The sequence below is a fragment of the Barbus barbus genome (assembly GCF_936440315.1).
Source record: "Barbus barbus genome assembly, chromosome: 6".
NCBI classification, from domain to species: domain Eukaryota; kingdom Metazoa; phylum Chordata; class Actinopteri; order Cypriniformes; family Cyprinidae; genus Barbus; species Barbus barbus.
Window position 1 is genome coordinate 32,281,926 of NC_136734.1, and position 16,496 is coordinate 32,298,421.

Sequence of the window (16,496 nt, forward strand, 5' to 3'; positions counted from 1 at the left end):
CAATGTCCATAATTTGAAAGGCCTCCAAAAAGCCTTTCCCCAGAACCCCAGGAAAAACCTCTAGGATGGAATGGCTGCATGACACACAACGTCAGGGTCTGGCCTTACTGATGGTCCTGCATCTTGTTGAACATATAAAACATGCCTCATGTTTTATACGACCCCACAAAAAAAAAAAAAAAAAAAAAAAAACATTAATCCCTTCCTTTGCAGCCATAACAGCTTACACTCTTCTGGGAAGGCTTGTCACTAAATGTTGGAACATGGATGTAGGGATTTGTGCCCATTCAGAGCCTCAGTGAGGTACACCACTGACGTTGGGCAAATGTTGGCTTGCAGATAGTATTCCAACTGATTCTGAGGCTGCCCAAATAGCTTACAACTTATCATAAAAATAATAAAAAATATATATTTAGCATTGTCTATCATGCATTGTCTTAACCGACTGACAGATTGAGCTTAAACTGAGATGGAACCACCAGGTGGGGACCGTGAGCTTTTACTGATTACTTGTGTCAAATTGAAATGAGCTGGGATAGGTAACTAAGTGGTTTAATGCGAATAGGATCTTGCAAAATGCATCATATCAAATCACTGACATTGTTATGAATATATCGTAACTTGAAGTCTCGTATTAGAATATTCTGTCCAACCTCAAAGCACCACACAGTATCTTCCAACTTGAATTTACAAGATGCGCTGTGAATTAATCATATCCCATATTCAAGAGAGAGAAAAAAGCATTTCCAATGACACGTTTATTCTTTTTGTTTCATAAGCCTACGTCGTCAGCGCGCCACCAAAATCATCTTCCAACCTGCGTGGCACACCTGGCGCGTTCTGAATCAAATATGCAGATTACTCATATTTCGTATTAAACAAAAAAAAAAACAGAACTTCATTTGAAAGGACGAGTCCCATTCGTTTTCTCTCAGAAGCGCGTGTTCACAGCATCTGCTCGTTTGTGCGCGCGACTTCTCTTTTGGCACGCGCTGCGCACTTGGCAGTGACGCTCAGGGGAGCGAGGTGCGTGTAACCGAGAGCTAAAATTGGTTTCGTGATGAGGAAAAGTGAAGGAGCACAGCGTTGCGATCTATTGTCTTGTCTTCTTTGGTAAAATCACAGGGCTCTTTCTGCCTTCTCATTGAATACAACTGAGGGACACGAATCTGAACTCTTTTTGCGTCATGAAATTTAATAATTTGACTTTTTTCTCAAAAGGAGACATGGTCGATTGAACATTAATACGACATCCAGCCAAAACGTATTATTTTAATCACATTTAACCCAATATTTTTCCCTAATAGTAATGGATTCGCTCATCACTTCCACTGACTTCCAAAGTAACTGGACAACCAACTCCACTGCACAGAATGAAACCGAGATATACTGGAACCAGTTTGTGCAACCGGTTTGGAGAATAGTGCTCTGGGCAGTGGCTTACAGCACAATTGTCATCGTCTCCGTGGTGGGCAATGTCACGGTGATATGGATCATTTTGGCGCACAAACGCATGAGAACCGTGACGAACTATTTCCTCGTGAACTTGGCATTCGCTGAAGCGTCAATGTCCGCATTCAACACCGTTATAAACTTTGTCTACTCCGTGCACAATGAATGGTATTTCGGACTCTATTACTGCCGATTCCACAACTTCTTTCCCATAGCCGCGGTCTTCGCTTCTATATATTCAATGACCGCGATTGCACTCGACAGGTAAGTTCAATCGTTTCCATTCACATACGCGCGGATCTCAGCAGTGCGCGTGAGGAAACGTTGGGTTTCTTTGCATGTTTTGTTGTTTAAAAATGTACACAATACATAAAAGTAAAAAGCGCGCAACATTTAAATGATTACTTAGTTTCATTCTTTAAGAAGCCCCTTACAAAAATGGCCATGGTAGTTTCCTTCCGACTGTAGAAAATAATGGCATTTGGTATTGGCCACCATTATGGTCAAAAACAGAAAAGATTCTGCTTTCCTGATGCTTCTTTTACTGCTTAGTAGTTTCCATATTCATTTATTATGGTTTTACATCAGTAACTTTAACTAGCCTATGTTAGGGTATGGGGGAAGATGATCCTCTTAACATTGTGCATTTAGCCTACTTTTAAATTGTAATGTTTAAATATAAGTTTATCACGATGATGCATCAGCCAATGTGCTATTAAAAGAAGAAGAAAAAAGAACACACATACACACACACCTTTGTTTCTGTGAATTGTGGGGACTTTCCATAGACTTCTATTAGTTTTATACAGAAAAACTGATTGTATTGTTACACTTTTAGATAAACATCATTTACTATTTAGATTTTTTTTTTTTCATCATGGGGACTGCAGGCCGGTCCCCACAATGTCAAAAATTTCAGGTTTTACTATCCTCATGGGGACGTTGGTTCCCCACAATGTAGCATAAACAAGTATACACACACACACATACACTACTTTGGTATTCAACAAACATTATACAATATCACTATTTTCTATAAACACAAAATTGATCAATCAACCTCAAAACTATTTGACTGGCTGAGTATTAATTACACAGGTTGATATTCAAATGAAATGTCAAAATAAATTAATTAAGGTAGGGGCATCTTACTACTATTGACTACTTATATGGTTACTATGGATGTGCAGTAATAGTAATGCTAGATATTGATACTAATAATTGTTTAATGATTAGTACTGCTTTTACAATCCAAACACAAGTATAATGGTGTAGCTCTTTTCAGGTTCATATTAGGAATGATCAGAACATAGGTGGCAGAGGTCATTTGTCTGTGATGTCATATGATAGATGATAATCCCACTCATAACCTTCCATAGTCATTGTTTAGAAATGTTAATTTCTTTAGTGTGTGTGTGTGTGTGGTTGAGTAGGGATGAGGTAATTGTAAGAGTGCTGCGTCTGCCTTGTTTCTTCATTCAATTACCATGTAAGTGATTATTCACAAGTGGGGCTGGATTCCAGGTAAAGACTGACCTTTCCTCATCCTGTTCTAAAATGTAATTTTTCCAACCTTTTGACACAGCAGAGGTAATACTCAAAAACAGTGCCTGCTTTCATCTATCTACATGCAGACACATGAACTTCTTTACAATTCTATTACCTGAGAGACCCATGGGGGAGATGGAGAGCAGGCGTCAAGGGAAGACTACACTGTGTGTGTTCAGGTCCTTATAGAGGAAATACTTGAGGGTTATTTATCTTAGGAAGATTCTTTAAAAAAAGCAAGCCAAGATTACATTCTATCTAAACATGAAGCACACAGCAAATTAATCATGGATTTACAAACAAGCAAATGCCTTGATTTTTCTTGTAAAGAAGGCATTTACAGAGTAAGCACTCCGAGTAGTTGTAGGAGTAGAATGTTTCAGTAGAATTTTAGCATGTTTTATCTTTTGCCAGTTTTAAGTGATTTCTGTCAGGCAGTGATTTGATTACTATCAACTAATGGGCAATAGGAGGATTGAAAATTGAATTATGTCTAAAGATGTAATGTAGAAATAACATTTAATTAGCATTTTCAGAATGCTTGGTTTCTGAAAAAACTTAAATTGTTTTAGATGAAACAGTTAAAGTCAGTATAAAATGAAAATGCACCCTATATCTATTTTGTAAATGCATGCTATTTATAATATTGTGAACAAATCATCCATGTATTTAATTTTTCAATTTAGTTTTATATTTTTAAATCAAAATATCATAGTTGGATCTTCCTAATATCAAAATACTTCTCCAATCATTTAGTCTACTTAAACCCGCCCCATTCTTGCAATTGAATACAAGCTTACATTCAGATTGGCCTTCATCCAATAAACATCTGGATAGAACTAAAACTCCTCCCTACATTGTTTTCTTTTCACTAACCCATTTTACTAGAATGTATATCACAATATGAGAAAAAAAGGCATTAGCGAAATGAAAGCATAATAACAAAGACGTTCAAAAAATTAAAAACGTATTTTTATGTATTATATTTTTTGTTATTTATTTATATTTAAATCGTATTGTATAATATTAATTATATTTATATTTTAATATTTATTTACATGGATATTGCTCTTTATTTTGCCTTACCGTACATAAAAGTATAAAAATCATCCAGTAAAACCCAGTTGTAAATAATTATTCCAATACAAAATCTCTCCTAGGCACTTTGGCTGATGTGTTTTTCCTGCCCAGATTTCAGCTCTGTTGCTCTGGTTGAGTCAGAGTTGCTTTGTTAACACATGCAGACGGGTGTACATTCACAAACAGTAGCAAGGCTGTCACCTCTGTGCAAACAGATCACTTAGGTTGAGCTGCAGTGTGTGACATAATTGTGTTACATGCTTTATTAGCAATAAACGACTGCCTCTCTGTCCAAATATAACATCTCACACTCTCACGCATCTCAGCTGTTTTTTCTTCCCTATTTAATTTCTTGCATGTAAAAACATGTAAAGGTGCTGACAAGCACAGAGTCCTCAATGTTGAGCTGTGACGGCATGCTAAAGAGCATTTGCGTGCTGGTGAAACGACGCATGGCTCAGAGGTTCAAACTGTCATGTGTGGCAGGAATAAGATTCTTAATCAGATTACCAGACAGAAGCTAAATTTGAAAGAAAAGCACTGCAAGCATCACATTGTGTAACCACACTGTCCGTCTCTGCTCCCTCTAGCATGTTGTCGTTATTGATTTAGCCCTGTCGCTGTTCAGACCGATGATCTGTTGCTCTGAGCTCCACTTATGTCAAACATATGTGCTCAAATGTATGTCTGTGGTGCGTCTGACCTCTTCACCTGCTGGAGACTCTGCCATGAGTCTATTGTCAGTTCCTCATTACTCACTCATCTTTTCTCGCACTGTATGTAATCATGTTGTCCTTCAGGACATCACTTTAACTGAGCATGACTGGAGAGGCTGAAAACAAATTCATGGGGAAAAAATCAGATTGCCCATCACTTATAAGCTTGTGTGTGTGCTTGTGCTTGCTGGTGGTTTAGCTGTAAGGTTTTCCCATTATCAGTGGAGTGGAAGTTCTCTCATTTTACTGAATTGCGAATGTCAAATTGACGTTTTGTTCTCTTTGATGTTTTGCTTTTATACTTTGAGGCACTGAATTTCAAGGAAATTCAAAGCAATAGTTTCCTCTAACAAAAACAAACATCACGCTGTCAGTGGTGCAATATTTGCTACAGTGGAAGATTTTCAGTGAATAACATTCAAGGCTGTCATATTGCTTCACAATTTGAACTATTTTTATGATGCTTTTTTTGTCATTTAGGAGCTAATCTTTCCGCTTTCACTTTTTTTTTTTATTGTGGCGGGAGGAGCGAACGACAGACACAGTGAGCGTGGCGTCAGGCCTTGGAGTGGTTTTTATTAAACAAAAATATTAAAATAAAGTGTCCAAAGGAGGAAAAGTGTCCAAAATAAACAGGGGATCTGGTGTCCTCGTCGTGCTGTGGGGCTTGTGAAGGAGGGCAGTGTTCAGGAGGGAAGGGTCCAGGGAAGGGGCGGAGTCCGGTGGCCACACGCGCTCCCCTCTCGGGTCCGGGAGCGAGTGGCGGCAGCTTCCTTCAGCGGCGACATCCTTCTCTTAAGCCCCCGGAGCATCTGGGGGACTCGACGGCCCGGCATCCTGGCCCGTCGGCCGTCTAACGGGTGCGGCAGTCTTCCTACTCGACGCTCCCTTCCTGGACCCACGAGGACACCAGCGTGCATGCACGGGGAAGAGACCGATCTCCAGAGGAGAGGCGCGCTCGGCATTTAAACGGCGGCGGTGATGAGGCTCTATTCACATCAGGTGCGCCTCATCACACGCCACCAGCCCTGGCTGTTTCAGCGCCCCTCCTCTCACACACCCACTCCCGTCGGAAGCCTGGTGAAGGGCGGCGAATACGGGACGGGGTGGTGATGACAATAAGGGGGGAGGCAGCCGACTCGTCACATTATATGGAAAAGAGCAGGCAATATTCTGCACATGCTATTCCATATAATCAAAATGAAAGGGGAAAGATTTGTATTCATATTGACTTTTTGACATTGAAGAAAGTCAGTTATGTGGGGTTTGAACAAAATAAAGGTGAGTGAATGGTGACAGAATTTTTATTTCAATGTCACATAGTTTACCAAAAAAAAGAAAGAAAAGAAAAGACAAAGAAAAAGGAAGAAATATTCCATATGCATAAATATTCATTCCATGCAGGGGCTCTAAATTTACACAGAGGAAAAACAATTGTCTTAACAAGGACACAACTGCCTAACAATTGGCTTGAACCTATGATTTATTAAAATAAATGGATCATTATTCAGGTTGTGAATCTAAAGGACAGTTGTGAATATTAGACTAGAGTATTCCAGGAAGTTAGAGACTAATTAAAAATCAGGAGAAGGGAATAAAAGTACAAAAGGTTTGTTCCTCAAAACTCTCTGCACAAACAAATTTTTAATGAAGTCACAGAGAGAGGCCAGTAGTCACTTAAGGAGATACAGAGACAATTTTCTAATAAAGAAACAGAAGTGAACCAGTCAACCTTATCAAGAACTCTGCTTAACATTGGCTTGGAGGGTGTCACAAAAAACTCCATTAATGCCTTTAATGCCTGGAGTTAATATAGTAAACCAGATTATGTTGTCAAATGAGACCATAGGGATTAGAATCAGAAGCTAATTTAGCTAAATTTTTTTTTTTGGGACTTTTTTCCATGGGTAAACAAACATAAGGGTCCACCCATTCACAAGAGACAAAATTGTTCCTTTGTGTGAAAGAAGAATCCTGCATACATGACAATAATTGCTTGAACATGTGACACCCTGATTGTTTGATCACATGTATTTATATGTATATACGTTAAATGTGTATGTTTATTTCTTACAATTGATTATATAGGTATTTATGCATATAATATCTGCTCCTCTTTGTTGATGATTTTCTTTAAAATTGCTACAACTTTCTTGTGATATGAAATATCCTGAGTGGACAGTTTGTGGGGACGGTGTGTGGTCCAGGGTTGCTATGGTAACGGTGAGCCACGAGGAAGAGACTGTCATTACTAGAGCGGCTCAACTTTAAATAACAACCAACTTTGTCCGTCTCATTATTTCTATCAAGTAGATTTAACTGCAGTATTGCCACCTGGACAGGGGGCGTGCTACAGATTTTGGGGGCTCGTCTGGGATCTAGTGCCACCTACTGGTATGCAGATCCAATGCAAGTGAACCATAGAACAGCCAAGTGATGGGTTATCAGCGCGAGGACCACGAAGGGCAGCTCAACGGTGGCAGGAGAACCAAGGCATTAGAGTGAAGGAGTTTCCTGGCTGTGGAGAAGTGGTGCAGCGTGGTGCGAGCCAAGTGTGAACCCATCAACAGCGAGATCTTCAAAAGATGGCCTCTGGCAAGAGAAAAGTAACAGTTTGGGAAATCAAGAAAAGACTTCATCAACTCACCCATGATGAATTGATCAGCTTGGTGGATCATCTGGAGCCGACTGCAGACAGGAAAAAGCAGGTTGGACGTGACTGACGAGGAGTGCTGCTTTGAGTATATAGTTGCTTATATGTCCAGTGAATCTCTTCTTGAGTTAGAGGATGGAGGATTCTCTCCGTTGTTACTGTTGAAAGACAGTGTTGATGCAATAATCCAGAAACGTAATGTAAAAACTGTTTTGCATGAAGCTGAGTTACTTGACACAGCTTACACTTACCACTGACACACAAACACAACAGATGGAATACCATCAGATGGTAGACTGTTACGAAGAATTAGGTAGAACATTAATGCAATACAAGATCAATGCTAACCCAAGCAAATCAGATTATCCCAAAATTAGCAATAGTTTACCTGTGAGTGAACCTGAGCAGAGAAAAAGGAGAGAAGTCCGCACACTGAAAATAGCTGCTCCAAATGAATTTAATAACAGCAACGTTTCGACCCTCAGGTCTTCATCAGGCTCAACAGACCTGGAATCAGCTGTACCTGAGCAGCTCAATGGTGGGAAAGGGGAAAGTATGATCTCCCGGTGACAGTACCTCTGATGTAAGATACACAAGTCTAACTAAGCAAATAGACGAGGGACTTGCAGCAAACCACAGTGAAAATGACATCATCAGAGGAGTCTTGAGAGTCATTAAGCCAGGAAACTTTAAGGACGTGAGTGAACAAGGATGGACAAACAATCCCAGAGTTAAAGAGTTTCCTTCAGTCACATCTGAATGAGAGAAGTAGCTCAGTGCTCTTTCTGGAGTTAATGTATGGCAGACAGAATGACAGTGAGACTCCCCAACAATTTCTGTATAGACTGATTGGACTGAAACAAAAACTCATATTTCTGTCTAAACAGGCTGCAACAGACCTGGAATATGATGAACAAACAATTCAAAATGTGTCTCTGAGAACAGTTTATCAGGGCATGGGCGCAAAGTACAACCAGTTTCGCACAGAATTGAAACCCCTGCTTATGAACCGGTTGGTGACAGATGAAGCACTCCTCCCAGTAAGTAACCCAGATAGCCAGTGATGAGAGTGAAAGACAACGTCTGCTGGGACATGCTTCATGCCCAAGAGTTTCAAATGCCCTCAGTGCCCAGTGTGAGTCCAACCGAGGTAAGGAAATAGACTGCAACAGACAAAATTATCAAACTGAGAAAATTTGTTGGTTAAGTGCACAGATTGAAGCTCTTACAAAGACTGCTGAATCACTTGCAAAGGGAAAGACAACTGAAAGTCAGTGCAAAGTTACCGATTTCCAGCTACAGCAAAAGCAACAGAGACGGGTATGTCCCAAATGTAGTAGCAAAGACCTCTTGCAATCATTGTTTTTTATGTGGTGGGGAAGGACATCGTGCAGTGGGCTGTCTAAGGAGAGATAGGGTGTTGGAAAACGACCCACGGCCACTGATGGGGGGCGAGCAGTGACCGAACAACCTCAGCCCCAAATTATTGAGGAAGTACCTGGGTCAGGAAGATTAGCAGGCCCCTACCCACGGTTATGCCCAAGACAAAGGTCTCTGTGACCGAGTAGCCCAGCTCATCGGAAAGAAAGCTGTCCTTAAGTGTCATATAAACGGTTTCTCAGTAAGTGCTCTATTAGACACAGGGGCACAGGTTAGTATAATTGATCACAATTGGAAAAGTAGATACGTCCCAGATCAAGTCCTTCGACCCCTGTCTGAGATAGTCGGCGGGGGTGACTTAAGCGTTTCAGCTGTTAATGGGGATCCGCTTCCTTTCGAGGGATGGATAGAGTTGACAGTGAACCTACAGGGAAATGACTATCCAAATTGAACTATTAAAGTTCCTTTCCTCGTAGGTAAGATGCCATTAGAGAGGCCATTACTAGGGTTTAATGTCATTGAAGAGATAATACGGGGAAAGATGGACACAGAACAGGGCTTACGAGCATTTGCAGAACAACTGAAGGTGGCTCTGAATATTAGAGATGAACAGGCCAATTCAATGGTAAGCTTCATTCAGAAATATTCTCTCACGAGGCTGTTGTTACAGTTGGCCCAAAAGATGTAATTGTAACACCTGGCAGGCTGACTCATGTTAAGTGCAAAGCCCCAGTTGGCCTGGACTTCTCAGAGCCAGTAGTGTTGTTTGAATCTGGTGACGAGAGTACATCACTGACACAACTAGACATTGGAGAAGGGCTGATGGAGATAGAAGGGAATGACTGGCCCTACGTCAAGGTCCCTTTGAACAATCTTACTGCAAGTGAAGTCACCATTCGTCGATGTACGCCCCTGGGGAGGATTCAACCCATAGTCCACGTCATCCAAAAAGACATGGAGAGTGGCGTTAATATACCAGTGAGGCAGACAGAAGGAGCAGTCCTTCAAGAAGAGAAGGAAAATTTCAGGGCAGGCAATTTGTGACACCCGCCTGCTGACGTAAGTTATCTAGAAGAAGAACAGCAGAAATTAGTCAGAGAAATGCTCTATGAAGAGTCAAAATCCTTTGCACAGGGAGATGATGATATTGGGTGTATTCTAAGCCATCAGATGTCAATCAGCTTGAAGGACAATATCCCCGTTCAACGAGCATATGCCTCCATCCCAAAACCCCTGTACAAAGAGGTGAAGGAATACATCCAGGACTTGCTAGCTCGGGGGTGGGTAGTCAAGTCAAAGTCTCCTTATGCAGCCCCTGTAGTGTGTGTTCGTAAGAAAGATGGCACCCTGAGACTGTGTATTGACTACAGGTTGTTGAATCAAAAGACAGTTCCAGATAGGCACCCACTTCCCCGGATCCAGGACCTCATTGACAGTCTCGGGGGCTACCGATGGTTTTCGATCCTAGACCAGGGGAAAGCCTACCATCAGGGATTTATGGCTGAAGGGTCCCGATACCTGACAGCATTCACGACCCCCTGGGGATTATATGAATGGGTACGCATCCCTTTTGGACTTGCCAATGCACCAGCAGCCTTCCAGGTGAGCTTCATTCAGGAACATTCTCTCACGAGCCACGAGGCTGTTGTTACAGTTGGCCCAAAATATGTAATTGTACCACCTGGCAGGCTGACTCATGTTAAGTGCAAAGTCCCAGTTGGCCTAGACTTCTCAGAGCCAGTAGACATCGACTGCACTGAGTTGAGGACAGCCCAAAGGGAGGATCCCAACATTGGCGAACTGATAAAACTGAAGGAAAGTGGCAGCGAGTTGACACCTGAAATGAGAAAAACTGCTAAGGGAGGCACCAAGAGATTGATTTATGAGTGGGTAAAATTGGTTCCCCAAGAGGGAATACTCTATCAAAAGACCCTCGAAAGATGTCAACTTGTCCTTCCTGCTAAGTTTAGGCAGCAGGCCTTGAGACAACTGCACGATGACATGGGTCAAGAACAGAAAGAGTTCTTGACCTAGCCAGGAGACGATTTTATTGGCCATTTATGAAGAAGGAGATTGAGCACTATGTCACCCAGCAGTGCTGATGCATCAAGCAAAAGAAGCCAGCAATGCAAGTTAAAGCCCCAGTGGGAAGTCTCACTTCAAGCTGCCCATTCGACCTGGTGTCCATCGACTACTTGCACCTGGAACGAAGTCGCGCCGGATATGACTATATTTTGGTTCTGGTAGACCACTTTACCAGATTCGCCCAGGCGTATCCGACAAAAGACAAGTCTGGAAGAACAGCTGCCGAAAGAATATTCAATGATTATATCCCAAGATTTGGCTACCCTGGCAAACTCCATCATGACCAGGGGCGTGAGTTCGAAAACCAGCTCTTTGCAACTTTGCAGCAGATGACAGGTGTCGGCATCTCAAGAACGACACCCTATCACTCCCAAGCTAATCCTGCAGAATGCTTTAATCGAACACTACTGCAAATGCTAAGAACCTTGGAAGAGAAGGAAAAAGACAGATGGAAGGAGCACCTCCCAAAAGTAGTGCATGCGTATAACTGCACCAAACATGAAGCGACAGGGTTCTCTTCATTCTTCTTGCTTTACGGATGTCACCCTCACTTGCCAGTCAATCTGTTGTTTGGTCTGAGGTTGGAGGATGATCAGTACTCACCTCGAGATTATGCAGGGAAATGGGCACAGAGAATGGCTGCTCCATATAAACTTGCATCGGACAACAGTAAACAAGCAAGCGCAAGAAATAAGAATTACTATGACCAGCATCTGCGAGGTGTCGTTCTACAGCCAGGTGACCGAGTTCTGGTTCGTAACCCGAGTGAACGAGGTGGGCCTGTCAAGTTAAGATCATACTGGAAAAGAACAGTGCACGTGGTCAGAGAAAGAGTAGGAAATGGTCCAGTCTATCAAGTGTATCCTGAATATAGCAGAGGCCAAAATCCGGCGATGATATGTACCTTGCATCGGAACCTGCTTCATCTGGTTAATGACCTACCTGTAGACCCGCCACCTCCAGAAGTCAATGAGTTGTGCAGACCTAAAAGAGTAAAACAAAGATGGGTGAAGCCAGCAGAAGAGCCGAAGGGAGCAAGTTCAAATGATACATGTTCAGAAAACAGTGACACTCCACGAACTTACTACTGGTTGCGCTCACCTTTACAAAGGGGGTTCATGAGGCGAGGACCTGTATCTGAAGACCACGGGAGAGTCGGCAGGGGACTGGGGAACAGCGTTGATAAGCCTGTAAGGAATAAAAGAGACACAAAAGGATACTTACCTGCATTTAGTGAATTCCAACCACAGAGAGAATACTTGCCCGTGTCCGTTGAATTCCAAACACCAAGAGAATACTTACCTGTGTCCACAGAACTTCAGCCACCTGATGACTTTCCTGCTGTGCTGGAACTAGAAGGAATGGATGGGGAGCTGGAAGCTAGACAGATGATTAGTCAGAGGGAAGAGAGTGTTGAAAGTGAGATTTTGAGGAGACCTAAGAGAGAAAGGAATCCTACAAGGTTCTTGACATATTCTTACTTGGGTCAACCCAGTTATGAACCGCCTACTGAAATAAGTGCAGTACAAGTGATGCCGGTTCAGAGACAGCCATATTATCCTCATGGGGTGCAGGGACCAGTTTATATGACATGTGGTTATGCCCCACCTGTACTTTCCTATCAGATAGAGTCTTCTCCTGCATTATCACCCTACTCGACCTAATGATGAATATTAAAGAGTAATACATGCTAGAGTAGGATATTTGGAATATGCACAGACAGATATAAATGTAGAGACTTACCTATAGTATACTTACACACAAATCCTGAAATCTGCGGAAATTTGAGGAAAGGACATTTTTGTGAGAGTTAAAGGGACAGTGATGTCTGGAGCAATTTTGTTGGGGAGAGTGTGACACCCTGAATGTTTGATCACATGTATTTATATGTATATACGTTTTATGTGTATGTTTATTCCTTACAATTGATTACATAGGTATTTATGCATATAATATCTGCTCCTCTTTGTTTATGATTTTCTTTAATATTGCTACAACTTTCTTGTGATATGAAATATCCTGAGTGGACAGTTTGTGGGGACGGTGTGTGGTCCAGAGTTGCTATGGTAACGGTGAGCCGCAAGGAAGAGACTGTCATTACTAGAGCGGCTCAACTTTAAATAACAACCAACTTTGTCCATCTCATTGTTTCTATCAAATAGGTGGGTAAATCCTGTCACAATGTATATATAATGTCAAGATAACATGTTACTCAACTGTATCTACCGTTTAAGTGAGGTAATGTATGGTTTAAGAGTTAATAACGGAGATTGTTTCCGCTCATCATAACGGCCAATAACGGCCTGTGTGTTATATATATTAACTTCAAAGTTAACAGCTCGCTGAAATCCCATATTAATGTTAAGTTAATGTATTAAAGTTTACAAATGGGGTGTTTATCTCAGGAGAGATTTATTGTGTGATTGCTGTTTATACTATATGATTTAGTTTTGTATGATTACAATAGGCCCTATTGGTTAAAAACGTTTGTTATACTCATCAAATTTAAGTGTTTATTTTGTATTACAGAAAGATAGCTCAAGCATTCTGTTCAGATGATTGGTATTTTACTTAATATGTTTTATGCTTATATGGATGCTTGGTCAAATGCTTTATTCTTGATATATGAAGCATATAGAAGCAGTCTGATCTGGTGATGTCTATTTATGTGATCTAAGTATTAAATTGATTCCAGTAATATGTCTTAAGAATGTACTGTGTGTATATATATATACACACAGTATATATATATATATATAAAGCCAAGATAAGGGTTTGGTTATGCAGAAAACACTGTTTATTAATTTTACTGGATCACATGTAAAGACTTCAAGAATTATTATTGCTGAATGGAGATATTCATGAAGTTAGACACTGTGATTAAATTATTGTAATAAAGTCATTACTAGAGCGGCTCAACTTTAAATATCAGCCAACTTTGTCTGTCTCATTATTTCTATCAAATAGATTTAACTGCAATATTGCCACCTGGACAGGGGGCGTGCGAAAATGTAAAGAATAAGTAAAAGAAGGACCTCAGAGGACATCAGATGATGCCAACCCTGAAACAACATACAAAACTACCAAATTTTGCTATAGTTTGATCGCAACATATGATCATTGCTTTTAACCATCTGCTCACCATCTGTTTGATTACATGTCATTAATTAACTGCGTGATTCTACTGTACATTTCTGCCATATGGACATCAACTTGAGATTGATAAGCTACTACTAAATATAATGTAGAAACTTTAATATTCTGTAAAGCTGATTTGCATTGTGAAAAGCACTATATAAACTTGAATTGAATTGACGTAATATGATTTTGGATGAGCACTCATCTTCCAGTTGTATGCTAGGCCTATTCTATGGTGAATGGTCAATGCAAGAGATGTCAATCTGACTGCTTAGTCCAAACCAGTAAAATAGTCCCTGCTTGGTCTTTACTTATTGTCCCTTCCCAGTATACCCACCCACCATACCTAACACTTACGGATGAAGGGAGAAACTTGTAACTTTGGTTAAACTGTAAACAGTCAACCAAAGATTTGTTCTATGAATGCAACAATAACAATATAGGTTTTTTAGTTTAAAATATTTAATGAATTACTTTCAACAGACCATGAATAACCCCAAAAGCTTGTTTCTTTCAATATCACAGGTGTTTTATATGTAATATATGTCTGTATTATGTAACATACTGTAACGCCACACCAGCAGAGGGAGCTCTTGCCCTAGTACAGACTGTTACTGCTCCCTCTGCTTCTATGGTTACTTCCTGTTTGGCGGCCATATAAAGAGGGCCATGCCAAACAGGCCTTTGCGAAGTCTTGTTCCGCTTTATCTGGACATTTCTGAGCGTTGTCATTATCTTGTTTTTGCCTTGCCTGTGTTTTGGACTCTGGACTGTTCTCTTGGTTATTGATTGTTTGCCGCCTGCCTTGACCATTGCCTGTGTTTCTGTTTACTCTCTTGCCTTGCCCTGGATGTTATTGTTTGCTGGTGATCGACCCTGCCTGCCTTGACCACGATCTGTATAATAAAGCTTGCGTTTGGATCTTATCCCTGTTGTCACGCTCCAGTCCTCATTACACATACAGTTGCCTTAATCAAAGATGTTCATTAACTGGAACATTTAGTGATATTTCAGAGTGATTTTTATCATTTTGACAGATAGAAAATATTGTATTTACCTGCTTTAGAAACATTCCAGTAAAAATTGCGTGTAGGGATCAGAGACAATAATATTATATATATATTTTTTTTTTGGGGTCTTTTTGTGCTTTTAGATGACAGGACAATGGAGATTGACAGAAAAGTGTTGGGAGGAAAGGGGGAAGGAACTGACAAAGGACCTTGGGTCAAGATTCAAACACTGGTCAGCCGGAGGCATAGTTGCGCTATATGTCAGTGCGCTAACCACAAGGATAAAGGCACCAGCAATTAGAGCAGACCACAAATGCGCAGCGTATGCTGTCTTTTTTCATACTGTTACAGAAAATAATCAGGAGGAAAAGAATTCAGTGGACTGAAAAGAGCTCTCGCCATAGATATTCTTGATATACCATATCACCAAAAAATATCAACCGTTACATTATTCTCTTGCCATCTGAAAATAGAACATGACGGAAAATTTACAGCTCATTCAATCAAACTGACAGAAAAGGATTATTTGAAGTGTATTTTAAATGATATATTTCACTGTTTTTGAGTGAAACTTTCCAGATCAGAAGTGCCTCCCATAATCTAAAATGCAATAGACTCCTTGGGAAAAAGGTGTATTGGTTGAACTTTTCAACATTTTCAAATGGTGTTGAAAAAAGTATCATCATCATCGAGACATATTCATATCCCGGATATCCTTTGGCTTTAGCAAAGCAGCATGTAATGCCACTACAATGATTATCTTAAGATATGCAGTGTGTTATGTTGAGTTTGGGCTTGTTTGAAATGAGAACACCTGCTTTAAATAAATGTATGTGATATACTAGGGCAGGGATAGGCAACTTTGGTCCTGGAGGGCCGGTGTCCTGCAGAGTTTAGTTCCAACCCTAATCAAACACACCTGCCTGTAACTTTCTAGTGATCTTGAAGACATTGATTAGCTTCTTCAGGTGTGTTTGATTAGGGTTGGAGCTAAACTCTGCAGGACGCCGGCCCTCCAGGACCGAAGTTGCCTGTCCCTGTTTAGTGAAGCTAGCTGAATAGCTGTACTTGATATTGTTTGACAATTATGCTTTTCAACAATATATGACACAAGACTATCTGTTGTGTAGGAAGCTTAATGGATCACATTTTTAAGTAAAGTCACATTTTTATTTTCAATTTAGGCATATATTTTGGTTTGCATTTTTGACCATTTTCTCTTTCAGCCAAAAACCAACTGTTGAAATTTGTATCCCTATTTTTATCTTATGTAAAATAATGCACTTTAGTTTGATAGTAAGCACTCAAACTAATTTCACCAAGGTCCAATCACTTTAAAATTTCTGGCCTCGCCACTGAATTGCGGTTTAGTAAATCAGTGAGATTAATTGAGAAACTGTTCCAATTTATAATTATTAGTGATTCACCAAAATG

At 40.6% G+C, this 16,496-nt stretch overlaps 1 protein-coding gene across 1 annotated transcript in view; it reads left to right on the plus strand.

Annotated features, from left to right (window-relative positions):
* Positions 1-1,309: 1,309 nt before the first annotated feature.
* The window catches only part of LOC306870991 (substance-P receptor-like), a gene marked incomplete at both ends in the record, with an annotated part of 31,861 nt that continues 16,674 nt past the window's right edge, over positions 1,310-16,496 (plus strand). The window contains one exon of the mRNA XM_079418627.1: positions 1,310-1,716. Coding sequence (XP_079274753.1) covers positions 1,310-1,716 — 407 coding nt within the window. The remainder of the gene's footprint in view (positions 1,717-16,496) is intronic.